The sequence below is a fragment of the Geotrypetes seraphini genome, chromosome 1, assembly GCF_902459505.1.
Source record: "Geotrypetes seraphini chromosome 1, aGeoSer1.1, whole genome shotgun sequence".
NCBI lineage: Eukaryota > Metazoa > Chordata > Amphibia > Gymnophiona > Dermophiidae > Geotrypetes > Geotrypetes seraphini.
Window position 1 is genome coordinate 185356358 of NC_047084.1, and position 17207 is coordinate 185373564.

General features: G+C 44.7%; 1 protein-coding gene across 5 annotated transcripts in view; it reads right to left on the minus strand.

Moving 5' to 3' along the window:
• ASB5 (ankyrin repeat and SOCS box containing 5) overlaps positions 1–17207 on the minus strand; it is a 114457-nt gene that overhangs the window by 40993 nt on the left and 56257 nt on the right. For 3 of the 5 annotated variants that reach the window (XM_033942838.1, XM_033942846.1, XM_033942862.1), the window contains 4 exons: positions 13899–13978; positions 8229–8336; positions 848–998; positions 307–441 (listed from right to left, as the gene is read on the minus strand). In XM_033942838.1, the coding sequence (XP_033798729.1) occupies positions 307–441; positions 848–998; positions 8229–8336; positions 13899–13978 (474 nt within the window). The remainder of the gene's footprint in view (positions 1–306; positions 442–847; positions 999–8228; positions 8337–13898; positions 13979–17207) is intronic. The other 2 variants (XM_033942855.1, XM_033942870.1) reach the window with 1 other exon arrangement.

A 17207-nucleotide genomic window follows, 5' to 3' on the forward strand; every position in this document is an offset into this window, starting at 1 on the left:
TACTCAATTTGAATAATTTTTGAATCAATATTTATGATGGTGGATTTTGTGGAGTTTTTTTTTTGAGAGACCAATGGATGTGTTATGCTCTATTACAGGACTGTTGTGTACTGAGATAAGGAGTGAATTGATTATCTGAGGTCTCTTTTTTCTCCACTATTTTTTGTAAAAACTTTTCAGGGATATTTGAATAAGCTCATACAGTGGTCTTTTGATCATAGTTGTCCTTTACGACTATAATTTTGCATTACTTTTGAATAATAGTAGAAGTTCTTTTTGTATTTAGTTAAGTGAATACAACAATACCTGCATGAAGAAGCCTTTTAATGCAATGAATCTGCTGAGATTTACACGCTACATACAGAGGAGATCCCAAATGAGGAATGTCTTGATCGACATCTATACCCCAAGAAATCAAAACATCCAAACATTCACTGTGACCTATGGGTGCAGAAAGAGAAATAAAAGGTGTTATAAATATTCAAACATAAACAGTTTCAGTCTTGATGGATATTAACGTCTGCAAAAATGATTACCAACAGTTTCCATTTTTCCTTTATATGAATACATTGCAACTTTAACTCTTCTTGTAGCTTTGATTTGTTAATTAAAAGCAAGACTATTGCTATAAGGTAAAATCAAGGCTAGTTTGGTCTAAACAGAAAAAAAATAAAAGCAATTAATAGCTCTTGTTTGGTATCCATTGCAACTCTTTATCATCTTATATTAATAGTATTTGATTTAATTTAATTCACTGAATTATAGTTCACCATTTTCAATTAACAACTGTACAGAGTAGATTACATATATGACTCCCCCCATCCATAAAATAAATAGGATATTTTACCTTTACTGGATGCTTCATGAGTTGGCGAAGGTAGGCATGATTCCAACTGAGCTTTGGCACCATATTCTAAGAGAAGATCCACACAACTAGCACTGCCTCTTGAGCAGGCATTAAATAATGGAGTCACTCCATCAATTGTAGTAGCATTCACCTAGAATATATCAAATATAGTTTACTTGAAATAAGGGACATCTGATGTGCTTTAATATATTTAGGAGATAATTTTTAAAAAGATAAATGCCACTTGCATGTGCAAAATGTTTTTATACATGCAAATAGTTATTTATATATGAATAGCAATTTTAGAATAGATGGTAGTTATATTTATTGTGATATGCAGCCCAAGGGCCATTGTATATGCAGCCAGAAAAGTACTCTGTTCAAATTCAGGCACATTTAAGCTTGGTCCCTTTAAAAGGGGTTTCAACTACAATTCCCAGAAGACTGTGAGCTCTGAAGCCCAGAGGGCTGTGCTTGAGAGAGAAGGGGAAAATGATGACTCAACAGGCTTCCAGTTGGGCTAGTTAGCGTTGCTATCCTGGACATAAGAACATAAGAATTATTCCATACTGGGACAGACTGAAGGTCCATCAAGTCCAGCATCCTGTTTCCAACAGTGGCCAATGAGAGAGGAAATTTAAAAGGAAGGGTTTTAACTTTGTGGAGAGGAAAAGAAAAGACCAAGGTGAAAGGCAGCACTCCAGGGTTACAGCGGAGCTTCTGGAAAAGGATCTCTAAGGTTGGAGGGCAGGGCAGGGAAAGGCTTAACCCAATCGGCTCTCAGCCATGCATGAAGTGGGGGAAGAAAAGCTCTACCCAGTAAGGGGTGAAAACCAGGGTTGACAGTTGTCTGTTGCAAGGGGCCTCAGCTTGGAGATAGGGAAGGAGGGAGCAGTGCTCCAGTAGGTTATTGAAGGGAACATTCAGGGCCAGATTCTGTAACCAGCGTCCAAGTCGGTGGCCACTGATCACATGTCAATCATTTTAGGGTGCTGGTTACAGAATTGCAGCTTTGGGGAGTCCCTGCCGCTCAGTTAATGGGGGAGGGGGAATTCCCCTGCCATGAATGGCTAAGCGGCTGCGGAAGGGAACTCTCGAACTCCCCCCCACATACTGTCTGCAGCAAGAGAGATGCCCACCCCAACAATCGTTGGCAGGAGGGATGCCCAATAAATGAGCCGACATAGTGTTATGGGAGAAATATTTTGTACACTACGGGTTTCCCAACAGAATCTACTCTGACCAAGGTAGAGATTTTGAAAGCCGGATAATAAGAGAAATGTGCAAAGTTTGTGGCATCAAAAAGGTCACATACCACACCACAGGGTTAACAGATGTCCAGTAACACCCAGACATGTCCTCTTTTTAGAGGAATGTCAAGGTGCATGGACAGTAGTTTGGGTTTTGGAAGGCCCCAAGCTCAGGGCCACGTCTGGAGGTCTTCTGCGCATGTGATGACATCACAAGCATGTGCGTGACATCATCATGTCAATGTCCTTGTATGCATGGAGGTCCTCCAGACGTGGCCTGAGCTTGGGGAAGGAGACACAAGGTTTGTGTGGCAGCGGGGCTGGGGGCAGGGCGGAGTCAACATGTAAGCAGATTGGTGCATGCTTACAACTGCACAAAGAATGATGCCATAACGTATTCCCTTTATTATCTTATGTTTGGTACGTCAGATAGATTGTGAGCCCACCGGGACAGAGAGGGAAAAATGCTTGAGTACCTGATTGTAAAAACCACTTAGATAACCTTGATAGGCGGTATATAAAAATCCTAATAAACTTGAAACTTGGACGAGAAGCTAGACTACCTGTGGATATATGTTTTGGAGTCACATCAGATGGACACTCTTCAGGAAACCATCTCAAATACATCCAGAATCTCAAACAGCAACTCAATGCTGCAAATCAAGTAGCTCAGGAGACAGCTGGCAAACAAAATACAGGTAATAAACTCTGCTATGATGCCCAAGTCAAAAGTCAAGAGCTACAAGCTGGAGATAGAGTACTGATCAGGGGGTCTAGACATCCCAGGCAAGTACAAGCTATCAAACTGCTGGTACAGAGAGCCCTATGTGGTAGTGACTCAGATTGCCAAACCTGCCAGTGTACAAGCTGATACCTGAAAGCAGAAAATGTCCTGAGAACACTACATAGAAATCACCTACCCCTTATAGTCAACATAAACATAACATAACATAAAAACTCACTTGTATACCGCAAATACCATTAAGTTCTATGCAGTTCACAGAGATTAGCAATACAAATGAATAAATGTCCAGTGTCTAACTTCCAAAAAATTCTATTAAAATATGCGTCTTTAAAGCACGTCGAAATTGTTGATACGAATTTGACAGTGTAAATATATGAGTTAGATCCCTAATCCATCAGTCTGCTTGCCATAAATTGAAAAAAAAAAATACAACATCCAGGCCAATAGCAAAATACAAATGAAGGTTAAGACCTCAAACCTGCTCACAGAACAAACAAGACAGCTGTATCTCAGAACACTGAAGAATTTTCAGTCTGAAGATTCCACATTTCAGATGGAATACTGCATGGACCCACCAGCATCACAAGGCCTAGGTCTGATTGAGTTAGTGAGATGCTTCACAAATGGGTCACTAATTAAGACAGTAACTGAAAGAAATGCTAGAAATGCAGAGGATCTTAGTGATCCCTCTCTCGCACATATACATGACACATCTCAAGTACCACCTATACATAGGTCAGAAGCAATGCCAAATTTATCTGAATCAACCAGTAAATCTGAATCTCTACCTGAGCTTAGCAGTTTCACAGTTGATAACAGTCCTTGCAAGGGAATATTGGCAGACATTAGTGCTCCCATGCCTTTACTTGGTGTAGCTGAGGAAAATCCAGCTGATAGTGAAATTATGCCTGCTGTTTCAGATGACTCATCTAGTCAGCATGCTGATGATACTGTAGGGGTATGCAGGTCAGACAGGACCCATAAGCCTGTCACAACACTTGTTTATGATGAATTAGGTACTCCTTCTAATCAGTCTATATACATTTCTGCAAAGACTGTCATTGCTGAGTGGTTGACAATTCTTGAATGGCTCAGTAAATATGTTCAATTGGCCAGTCAGGACAGCTCTGCTGTATTAGGTAGCAATTGTGCTTACTTACCACACATGCTTTATAGGTGGATGTGGGGACCCATCCAATTGTGACAGGGGGAGAGTGTGAGGAGGGGGGTTCCTATGTTCACTGAGAGCCAGATTCTCTAAGCTCTGACAACATGATAAAAAAAAAAAATACCATGGTGGGAGCGATATTTGTTTAACTGGCAATTCTCAGCACAATAGCATGTAAATTATATGCATGCTATTTGTGTGAAGACTCACTAGCACAGCTCCTCCTCTTGCCTGCCTGCAACGGAGAAACTGCGGCAGCAGCGTGTAGGGGAGGGGAAAGTAAAAGAGACACCGCGACCATGGGGAGGAGGGAATGGAAAGAGAAAGACACTGGACTGCATAGTTTGTGGAGTGGGGGGAATGCTGGACAGTATATGCATTGCCACTGGGGGATGCTAGGCTGGGCTCCCATGGCTCCCCCCTCTCAAAGGAAAACAATGGCAGATATCTTGGATCCAGGGGAGGCAGGCAGACCCTGGGAGGATAAGATGCTGGATGGAATGGCAGTTGGGAAGAACAAGAAATATGTTGGAGTAGGGGATGAGAAGGAGGGAGAGAAGGAAAAATGTTGAATTGGGGGGGAGGCAAATGGGAGAGATGCTAGATTATAGGGCACGAGGCGGGAAGAACATCAGGAAAGAGAGTGAGAGCAATGTTGAACCATGAGGGGAGGAGAGAGAGGAGGTGATATAATGGACTGTGGGGTGGGGGGATGACAGAAAGATGGTGGAGGAAAAAGGACAGGAAGATTCCAGACCATGCGGGGGAGAGGGATAGGAGATGCTGTAACAAGAATGGAAGGAGGGGATATCCTGGAAATTGTGGAATCATGGGAGAGACTGAGGGGGTGATAAGGAGATGAATGAGAGGAGGATAGTAAGTACAGAGGTAGAAATGTAATGAGGAATATGTAGATGAAAGGTAGAAGGGAATAGGAGGCTGGGGAATGCATGAGATGAGAAATGGGAGAGCTAGAGCATGAGAAAGGAAGATGGAAAAGTTGGTAGGTAGCTGAAAAGTAAAGAAGACAAGGGTGAAATCTGAGTCGATAGTGAGACAGGAAATTAGAAAATGGCAGGAATTGCTGAAAAGGAAAGATCAGTATATCAAAGACGAGGAGTGAAGGAATGAAACAAGACAGGAGAGAGGAGAAAATACATATAGACAGCAACCACTGGAAAGGGAAATATCAGAAGACACAGGAAAGCAGAAGAGACAAAATGGGACCAACACGATGGAAAAATAAAATGTCCAGACATTAAAGGTAGAAAAGTGTTTTATTTTAGCTTTGGGATATGTGCATCATAAATATTTGGATTGTGTTCAATGGCTTACCATACAGCTAATGAGGGGTGGGCATTGGCCCTAAGACCAGAGTAGGTGGGCACTAAATTTTCTTCCCACCATGCCCCATGCCTCCTGCCCAAAGTTGTTAGGCTTCCCAAAGCCCTGCCAGCTGAAAACTTCTTCCTCCATTCCAAAGGCTAAAACTGTTCAAGCTTTGCAGCTAGTGGCAGGTTAGGGATGCTTCTGCTAGCTACAGAGCTTAAAGATTTCTGGCAGGGTTTGGGATCTCCACCAGCCACAGCAAGGGAAATGGCTAAGTTTTGGTGGACCTAGGCCCCTTGTGTGTTCAGTACAAAAAGTTCAGTGCATATCTGTCCTGTTTTTATTTCTCCAGTGTTGTAATACTTGCTGAGTTTAATTTCTTGGGGTTCCCAGTTCAATTTCTATTTCTATTTGTGATTCCTTGTTCTATATTTGATAAAGGTCTGTGTTTTGTGTATAAAGAAGTCATTTAAAGTTGTTTTATGTGTGATAGTAATACAAGGTGGGGATATTGGGGGGGAGGGTGCAGGGAAAAGAGGGCATCAGGGGCCCCCTCCTTAATTTCTGCCCTGGGCCCTAGCATGTCTAAAACCAGTCCTGACAACACATACACAAGAGCATCGCCTATTAAAAAAAAGGGGTCCCCCTGATGCTGGAAGCCCTACACCTCCGACATTGGTGTACTTTTTTTTTTTTTTTTTGAAAGATCAGCAGAAGGGATGCCCACTCCCGTCTACCACCCTCCCATGCCTGGGACCCTCCTGATGGCAAGATCGCCTGACAACCCCTCACCATACCAAGCCCCCAAGATGAAACCCTGGTGATCTAGTGGGCTGTCTCCCCTTCAACCCCCCTTCCAACCTTCCCCTACCCTTTTTAGAAGATCAGCAGGTGAGATGCTCACTCCCTCCTGCTGGCAGGCACGCCTCTTCAAAATGTTGTGCCTTCCCCAACCCGGTACATTCTGGGATGCACTGGGAGGGGTCTAAGGCCCTGAATGGCTCAGGCATCTAAATCCCTTCCCCTTAGTGGCCTTAGGAGGGGCCCTAGGTGCCTGCGTCAATCAGGGCCTTAGGCCCCTCCCAGTGCATCCCAGGGTACAGGGGGTCAGAGAGGGGTTGAAGGGGGGACGGCCCACTAGACCACTAGGGTTTCATCTTAGAAGCATGGTTGTCATGGGGGAGCTTTCTGTCAGGTGTGTCCCCCAGTATGGGCGGGTCCCTGACCTTGCAGCAGAAGAGAGTGTGTATTGGCAGAGGGTGGCAATGGTGTGTGTGGGGGGAGAGGGGGGGCAGCACTAAACCACCAGGGTTATTTTTGGTCTCTGCAGGGGGAGGGAATCAGGGCCATTCATGGTGGTGGGTCTGAGCTGCTTTATTTTCTTGCCAGTGCCAGCACTTAGGCACTGACAGGAAAGTAAGGCTATGACAGCTTAGACCCTGCCGGTAAATATCGGGCCCAATTCCTCATAAATGGAGGGGCATTCATTTTGAGAATTGCTCTGAGAGCTCATTTTAATATTAATGACCTCATTGTACTACCATTTTAATATTAATGATCTCATTGTATTACATTTACATAGTACAATTGGAGGCTGCTAGAAAGCATGGAAAAGACCACGGTGAGCCATTTTAATAATCGGGCGGTAAAATATATGAATTTAACAATGGTTTAGCACCATCGTTAAATGCACAGTGACTAAAGAATCTGGGCATAAATCTTTCAAAGTGCAGTGAGGAGAGGGATTCCTGCGTTCATTGAATCTTTCAAAATGCAGAAATTCAGCAAACATGCCTCTGATGTCATACTAGCAACAGAGAAACTGCCTGTACATTATATAGACTCCTCCCACTGCCAGGAACAGAGAGCTACTATTGGCTGTTTTGAAAGATTCAGAGGGGTTTTTTTCAGCCTGAGAAAGTGAAGAGAAAAGACAGAAAGCTTTGTATTTTCTCATGCCCATCTTAATAATGGCTTATGAACATTTAAAACAAAGAAAAAGAACAAAAAACCCCATGCAAAATACAACAAAAGGAAAACAAGTGGTGAGTGGGATATAGCATGTCAACCTTGGGACAAGTAAATTGTATTTTAATAAACTCAAAGCAAATTCAAAATCACATAAATAAAAGCACATATATCAAAACTCCTATGGACAAAATGTCCTTATGTTGAAAGGATCCAGCCAATAACCTGACAAGGTCCGTGTTTCGGCCCCCAGGTGGAGGCCCGCCTCAGGGGTGGGTCTGTAGGTCCACTAGACAGAAGGGGAAAGGAGCAGTTTGGAGTAGGGAGAAACAGTTTGTCTCAGGTTAATAGTTTTGTGGGAGCTGACAGTGAATTCCTCTAAGAAGCTGGCTTAGGGTTACCAGATTTTCCATCTGGTAAAAGAAGACGCATGACCCCACCCTGTTCCGCCCTGTCCGCCTCACAAACCTAGCACCACACAAACCTCGTCTCTTCGGGCCAGGGCTGAAGTGCATCTGCACATGCATGGATGCACTTCAGCCTCAGCCCCAATCTCACCAGCTTTTCAAAACCCGGACAAGTGCCAGGTTTCGAAAAGCCGTATGGATGCCCGGACATGTCCTCTAAACCCTAAACTGGCTACCTCTATGCATATAGCTCTAGGGATCAGTGTCCCAGAACCCTGAATATACTGGTAAAGGGGGAATTTCTGTTTGTCCTATTTACCCTCTTTTTACCTGATAGTGTTCTTCTGGCCTGCCTCCTGTGCATATAACAAGCCATAGGGTGCCATAGGAGGCCAGGGGTTACATATAGATTCCAGATGACTATATATCACCAGATACACAGAGGAACTTGCAAATTTAGTATGAAAAATTTAGGGACCTTTCTAGGGTCAGGTAAGGTGCAAAGAACACTTACATTCGCTCCTGCTTCAAGAAGGGTTCTTGCACAGCCAACATGGTCTCCCAGGCAGGCTTCATGCAGTGGAGTTACATGGTCTATCGTCACAGTATTCACATTGTAACCCTAAATACAATACAATCTTTATTTATATACCACCAATACCATTACTTCATAGCAGTACTACAAACTACATACTACAAACATAAGATATGGATCCAATCTCCAGAATTACATTACTATAAAACATTACACATTTAATTACCCAGTAACATATTTCTTAAAAAGGTAAGTTTTAACTTCCTTTTTAAACATTTAAAAATTGTGTATCATTATAATATGACTTGGCAAATCTTGCCAATTTTTTGCTGCCTGATATGCACAAGTGGACTGAAATAATTAAAAAAAATGTTATCCCTCTCACTTCTGGAAACCAAAACAGAGAATGTAATTGTAAATCACATTTAGTAGATCTATATGGAACAAATACCATATTACAGTATTCTGTAGATTTCTATAGGTGGATGCTAAATTAAATTTTGCTGAAAAAATGGTCCTGGTATATGGTAGTTAACTTTCTGAAGTTTTATGGCTTTGTGAATCTTTATGGTTTTATGTTTCAATCTAAATTAGCAGTTGCCAAACTGTAGGTCAGGATGCCCAAAAGGTTGATCACAATCGACCAGTAGATCGCAAAGGCAACATGGGTCGATCGAGGAGTCCATCCTGGGCTCCGCGATAGACTTGCATTGCTTTTGCATTCTGATCTCCCTACTTCCCTGACGCCAGGCCAGGTGCATACAAACGTAGGCCCAAAGCCTTCCCTCCCCCCCCCAACATCAATTCTGACATCGGAGAGGAAGTTCTGGGCCAGCTACCTGGCATTGGGGAAGCAGGAAGAATTTGGCGGTGGTGGCTTGGGGGGGCAGGGCGAGAGAAAGACAGACAGACAGAAAGAAAGAAAGGGGGGGCAGGGAGAGAGAAATAAAAACAGACAGAAAGAAAGAAAGGGGGGCAAGGACAGAGAGAGAGAAAGAAAGAAAGGGAGGCAGGGAGAAAGAAAAAGAGAGGGAGGGGGGAAATTTTGGGTTGGATAGTATTGCCTTATATTGAAGAGTACCAGTATAACTTTGTGTTCTGAGGTGGGGATTTGGCTATCTGGTGTATCTGCCATTGTGAAAATTCAATAAAACTTGTTAAAATAAAAATAAAAAAAGAAAGAAAGGGGAGGGGGCAGGGAGAAATAAAGAAAGAAAAAAAGAAAGGGTGACAGGGAGAGAGAAAGAAAGGGGAGGGGGCAGGGAGAGAGAAAGAAAGGGGAGGGGGCAGGGAGAGAGGAAGAAAAAGTTGGACTCATGGAAGGACAGAAAGAGATGTTGGTTGGGGAATGGAATGAGGTCTGGAAGCAGAAAGAAAGAAATACAGTGGAACCTTGGTTTACGAGCATAATTCGTTCCAGAAGCATGCTCGTAAATCAAGTTACTCGTATATCAAAGCAAGTTTCCCCATAGGAATGAATGGAAACTCGCTTTGATTCGTTCCACCAAACCCCCCCACCCCAAGGCTACCGGCGCTGCTCCATCACCCCCCCCCCCCCCCGCTCTAACCGGCATCGCACTCCCTGAACTGGCATCGCAAACCCCCCCCCCCACGAACGCCCCCCCACGAGAACCGCATCGCACTCCCGTGCTGAAAGCGGCATCCGCCCGCCCTTCCTCTCAAACATGCTCTCTCGAGATCCAGAAGGCCTTGAGCATGTGCAGATGCTCAAGGCCCGGTCCAGGCAAGAGGCGGGAGCTTGCTTTCACTCTCACAACCATCAGAAGGGGTAAGGAGCGTGTTTGAGAGGAAGAGTGGGCGGATGCCGCTTTCAGCACGGGGGTGCGATGCGGTTCTCACGGGGGGGGGCGTTCGTGGGGGGGGAGGTTGCGATGCCGGTTCGGGGGGTGCGATGCCGCTTAGAGCGGGGGGGGAGGGGGTGATGAAGCAGCGCCGGTAGCCTCGGGGTGGGGGGGTTTGGTGGAATGAATCAAAGCGAGTTTCCATTCATTCCTATGGGGAAACTTGCTTTGATATCCGAGTAACTTGTTTACAAGCATGCTTCTGGAACGAATTATGCTCGTAAACCAAGGTTCCACTGTATTTCTTTCTTTCTGCTTCCAGACCTCATTCCATTCCCCAACCAACATCTCTTTCTGTCCTTCCATGAGTCCAACTTTTTCTTCCTCTCTCCCTGCCCTGCTATAGAGAGATCCGGGTAGGCAGGTGGGGGCACTCCTCCGATCGCTCCCATCTGCATATTGCAGTTTGGAGAATCCATCGGACCTGCCCAGATCGGACACAGATCGGTTCCGATCGGGCAGGTTCGTGAATCTAGCCCTTAATCCCCATTGCCCCAGGTAATGTGATAGAGTGGGAGCCCGCCGGGACAGTTAGGGAATAATGCTTGCGTACCTAAATAATTTGTAATCCGCATAGAATTGTAGGATATACGGAATATAAATTATTAAATAAAAATAAATAAATAAGAATAGCTTGACATAAAACTTAGAATTGTGTTAACAACATAACAACGGCAAAATGACCAAACAGAACCATAAAATAGAATAAATGAGGTAAACTTGGAGATAGGCAAATTAAATCCTAATAGCAGCAATAGCATGATACAGTGTCAGAAACATACGCATTTAACAGCACTGCAGAACAATCACTTAACAGAAATATGATAAATGACAGTGGCATATAAATGATATACCATCTTTCTGTGTGGTACAACTAAAGAAGTTTACGTGGAGGGGCACAAAAGGGGACTCCCTTTTGGCCTAAGGCCTTAAACGTTGAAAGTAGAAGCAGGGAAAATGTCCATTATAAAAAAAAACATCAAAAGGAGGTTTTTTTAAAATAATGGCCTGCCTCTACGTTCAGCTGTTTAAACACCCAGACCACCACTAAGGATAAACTTACACCATATAATTAACCTAAAAAAAGCCCAAGCCCCAAATGTCCAAAACAAGAGCTTTTAGGCGAAGGAGGAGCCAGTCCTTCGCCTAAAAGCTGGATTCTGTAATCGGTGTCTGTCAAAAACAACACCGGTTACAGAATTCCAACCCCCCTACAACGATCCAGGCAGGAGGGAGCCCAAACCCTCCTGCCCCGCGGCATCCCCGAACCCCGCGACACGATCAGGGCAGGAGGGAGCCCAAGCCCTCCTGCCCCGCGCCACCCCCGAACTCCGCGATACGATCAGGGCAGGAGGAAGCCTAAGCCCTCCTGCCCTGGCGAACCGCGACCCCCTGCTGACATTGGGGCAAAAGGGAGCCCCGCGATCCCCAACCCCCCCCCCCTCGCCGTGTCTGATGGAGCCAAGAGGGAGCCCAAGCCCTCCTGGCCCGGCGATCTCCAACCCCCCTCCCCCCCACATGATCCGGCCAGGAGGGAGCCCAAGCCCTCCTGGCACAGCGACACCCTCTAACCCCCACCCCCCATTAAAATACGGGCAGGAGGGATCCCAGGCCCTCCTGCCCTCGACACAACCCCCCCCCACGACCACCCCCCCCTGAAACCCGATTGACCCCCCCTGCCGACCCGTGACCCTCCCACCCCCACCCCCTTCCTTAAAACTTGTTGGTCGGACGGACGGGTGCCAAGCCCTTCCAACAGGCCAGCCATCTCGGGAATGGCTGGCTTTAGGGCCTGATTGGCCAAGGCGGCTCAAACCCCACCCACAGGTGGGGCTTGAGGCGCCTGGGCCAACCGGAATCGGCCCAGTTGTCTTAGGCCCCTCCTGTGGGCGGGGCCTTAGGCACATGGACCCAACCTGGTATTTTTATTCCTCCTTACATCAATTGCAGAGATCCTACAGGGTCATCCCAGTTTCGCATACCCGGAGGTGGAACCGGAAAAGGCAGGAAGTATTTCTTTTGGCTGGATCAGGGATTCTATGTCACTCCGTCTGCTTGTCCAGCTCGATGTTGAATCTGTTCTTTTTGTTTGTGTGGATGATTCCTGACGAAGCTGTGGAAGCGAAACAGGGATGACCCTGTAGGATCTCTGCAATTGATGTAAGGTGGAGTGGATGAAAAAAAAAACCCAACCATTGGAAGCCGTTGCAGTGAGCATGGAGAACGGCCAACTTACAGCAAAAGCTAAGTGACTTTCTTTTTTGATACTGATTTGCCACTTTTGACAGTGGGAGTTTTCTACATAGAATTGTTTTTTTCAACTATATGCATTGGTATTGATGGTTTTTGATACAAGCTTTTCACGAATGTAAACTGGTAGGTTTACATTTTTGGCCATATGAAGTCTTAACTGAAGCCTTTTTCCTCCTAATTTTAAGATTGTGAAAGCTTTATTTAGGCTGTCTTTAAGAGCGATTTGCAATCAGATCAATGTTTCTATGAGAGTGAAATTTTCCTGTCTCTTTAACTATAAAGAAGGAGTACTAATTAGATTGATATTGTGCACTTACTTCATTCTCCAATATATTTGGGGTATACAAGTCCCCCATTCCCTTTCCCAATTATAAAATCTTCCTCAGACTGTTATAAGCTTGGCTATTTCAAATGTTTCTTTCATGCTGAATATTACGTTTAGTTTTATTTCTGATTCCATAACTAGGTACATCTTGGATATGCCCACCTTCTTCCACTTCTTCCACAAGAAGGACATGGCAGTACTTGAGGGAGTCCAGAGAAGAGCAACTAAGCTGATAAAGGGTATGGAAAACCTCTCATATACTGACAGACTAAAAAAGCTGGGGCTGTTCTCCCTGAAGAAGCGGAGACTTAGAGGAGACACGATAGAAACCTTCAAGATCCTGAAGGGCATAGAAAAAGTAGACAGGGACAGATTTTTCAAAATTATGGGGAACCACAAGTACAAGGGGGCACTCGGAGAAATTGAAAGGGGATAGGTTTAAAACAAATGCTAGGAAGTACTTTTTCACCCAGAGGGTGGTGGATACATGGAGCACGCTCCCGGAGGCTGTGATAAGCAGGAGCATGCTACAGGGCTTCAAAGAAGGTTTGGATAGATTCCTAGAGGACAAAGGGATTGAGGGGTACAGATAAGAGTTGACTTAGGTTATAGGGATAGGAGTAGAGATAGGTTATAGAAATAGTCAAGGACCACTGCTCAGGCAATGGGCCTGATGGGCCGCCACGGGAGCGGACCGCTGGGCGAGATGGACCTCTGGCCTGCCTCAGCGGAGGCAACTTCTTATGTTCTTATAAGTTGTACTGAACTCATGAGGTGTATGTGGGCTACAAATGCCAAATGTAATGTAGTGTAGAATCATCCTAAAAGTGTCCAGCCACCAGTACACTATTTAAGGATCAAATGAGCACTGCCCATGCACCTCTCGTGCCCTACCCATGTGAACGCCCCCCTTGCATTTACATGATAAGCCACTTATGTACACTCATACAGAATAGCACTTAGTTGCTTTGCTGCTGCTCACACACATTACCCATGAAAATGTTGGTATTTTGTACACATGCAACGGAAGTAGCACAGAAATGTGGGCACCCAGTTCTAGATATTTGCGATTGCAGATTTGCACCAATTTTCTTCTCTCACTATGGGAAAAACCTTCCACTATTCTATATTCAAGTTAGAAACATTTACTAGCATTTATAAAGTACTGAAAAGAGGATAGAAATGGAAAAACAAGCATCAGTTTTCTACCTGTGAAATTAAGGTTTTTAGAGCAAGGAGGCGTCCTTGACTGGCTGCTTCATGCAGTGGTGAACGGTCTGCCCAAGAACCTAGAAAACAATAAGGAACATAAGCACAGCACTATAATCCACAAGGACACGGGGTTAGCAGGATTTAGACTCATAAGATCTAAGTCAAAATTGATGCAGCTGGAAAGGACAGTGAATGTGAGCAAAAGCATTCTGACACTATCACTTCAGCTTCCATCAGTTGTACTAGAAAAGTGATCCTTAAAAACACCTTCTTTCTTAGGAGGTTTGCAACTACCACTATTACTACTACCAGGAATGGCTCAAGGCAATCTGCTGCCTGAGGTGAGGGATGGGATGGGATGGCGGCCTCTCCTTCCCCCCCCCCCCCCCACTACTCACTCCTTCTTCAAAACTACAATCAGGGAGTAAGGTGGGTGGGAGTGAGAGAATACAGTAAACTGACAGGAGCCAAACAATTAGGCTTATTACAAAATCATGAAAATATATAATCCATATATATTTATTAGGGCTGCACATCGATTAATCGTGATTAATTGCAATTTAAATTTTTAATCACATAAAGCGTCCCCCCCCCCTCAGCACTGCAAATGTTCTGAACACCAGCATATCTTCAGGCATCAGGGGTGTGGATCTTCTATTAAACATAGGGGGTGAAGAGCTCTTTTCCAGGTGGAAAAGATGGGACAGAGGGCAGAAGAGGGAGTGAAAGAAGGAAAAAAAAAAATATATATATATATATATATATATATATATATGATCATAAGCTAGAAACATAATGTAGACAAAAAAAAAAAAGGAAAACAAAAGACACCAGACTGTGAGCAGTGGAACCCCAGAGAAACAGAGGCATATGGGATGATATGGATAGGCAGAATGAATGGGCCATATGACCGTTGCCATCGTTTTCTATGTTTCTAAATCATAGAACAGTAGCACATCACAGCGGCTTACCTCGATTCACACTGGCTCCTAATACAAGCAAGAATACTATTCAAATTCTACTGTCTACTATTTAAGACCATAAACGGAGACTGCCCAGCCTACTTGAACAACTGACTAATCCAAACAACCACAACCAGACATAGGAGAACCCACACTCCATTCACGCACCCTCCAATCAGAAACGTCAAACGAAAAAAAATGTACGATGGCCTCCTGGCCACTCAAGCAGCAAAACTAGACTACCAATTCTCCAATTTACTGATCATGACCCCAGACTACAAAACCTTCAGAAAAGAAATAAAAACCCTGCTATTCAAGAAATCCTTAAAGACAAACTAACTCAGCAAGAGTCATCTCAATCCCCAATAGCAACCCGCTCCACTCCATAATACCACGGGAAATGTCCAGATAACGCCTTATGTATTCCTAAATGTCCAAATCCGCCTTGAACCGCAAGGTAATGGCAGAATAGAAATCACAAGGAATCCCAAACTAGAGATAAGAAAATAGAAATTCCCAAAAGTTAAACTCAACATATACTGCAAAACTGGAGAAACAAAACAAATACATTTCTTTTTTGTACTGCAACACACATTTCCCAAAGCATATTCCAATTAATAAATTCAAAATAAAACAATTCTTTCTAACTGTGCATGTCTGGGCATTTTATTTTTCCATCACGTTGATCCGTTTCTCTTTCCTGCTTTCCTCTTTTCTGCTAATTCTGTTTCCAGTGACCACTATCCATTTGTTATTTCTCTTCCTGTCTTATTCTATTCCTTCACTACACCTGTTTCTTACATACAGTCAAACCTTGGTTTGCGAGTAACGTGGTTTGCAAGTGTTTTGCAAGACGAGCAAAACACTCCAGCAAATTTTAACTTGCAATATAAGTACGTCAAATAAGCACGCATCGCATTGTTGAGCACATCACGCACAATTTACCCGCAATTTCAACCTGGCCGATCCACGATCTCGGCGACGTGCTCGGAGCTGGGCACTGGGATGCTGCAGAGCTGCGAAGCCTGTTCTACTCCTCCATCACCACCATTATAGGCCTGGGAAAGCATGGCAAATACCGCCTGCAGGTTAACTGTTTGTGCTCCACACAGCAATGCCACACTGGCTTCTTGTGCCTTGAAGGTGACAGCGGTGAGCTGCAGCAGTACTGAGCCCAGCCCCAGAAGCAACGGTGGCTGCTGAGACAGGAGCAGCAGCACCGGGGAGCCACCCAGGCTGCAGCTCTTCTCCTCTTCCTCCTCCTCTGGCAGCTCAGCATCTTTCTCCTTTTTATTTTATACATTAGAATACAGTATTATTAAAGTTTTTGGGCTGTGGAACGAATCATCTGGGTTTCCATTATTTCCTTTGGGGAAATTCACTTTGATATACGAGTGCTTTGGATTATGAGCATGCTTCTGGAACTAATTATGCTCGCAAACCAAGGTACCACTGTATTGATCTTTTAAAGCTCTCTCCTTTGGCTTTTTCCTTTTCTGCCTCTCTTAACTCAAATTTCACCCTCTTGCTCTATTCCTTTTAATTTTTCATCTACTTCTCAACATTCTCTCTCTTTCTCTTGTATTTTCCCATCTCACTCATTTCTCATCTTCTTGTTGCCTTTTTATCTTTCATCTGTTCCCCATTACCACATTTCTACCTTCTGCATGCATTACCTTCCTCTTACTCATCTCTTTGACAACCCTCCCATAGCCTCTTTCAAATGGATCCACCATTCCTAGCATCTTCCTTCCTTTACCCCTTGTTCCACACTTATAATCCAGGATCTTCCCCCCTTCTGCCTCTTCCCCTGAGTCTGATATTCCTCTATCCCCCTTCTGCCCCCAATTCATTCTCACTCCCCCATTTTGCTTCCTCTGGCCTCCCCTCTTCTGTTCCTCTTCCACTCTTCTGTGTCCATCTTTCCCTTCCTCCTTCTTCTATCTTCCCTATCTCTCCCTCTTCCCATTTGCCTCGTCTGCCCTCACCCAAGTCCATTTCTCCCTCAAACTCTTCAGCCTCCTCTGTCCTCCTGAGAACATCTCTTTCACTCCTTCTTCTGCCCCTGCACTCCTGTGAGTCCATCTCTCCCTCTTCCTCCTCCCCATCTCTCTCTGTCCCCCCCTACCCACCTCCCTCCGCCCAAGTTAATCTCTTCCTCTCCCTTCCTTCCATTATCTGCCATCCCTTCCGACCACCTTACATACCTCTGAAGTCTCAAAACCGGTGGCAGCTCTCTGAATGGGCTGCTTCGTGGCCTTCCCCGCCAGGGCCTTCCCTCTGCCGGGTCACTGAACAAAATCAGCCACAGGAGGTTGGGAAGCATAGGGTTACCATATGGCTC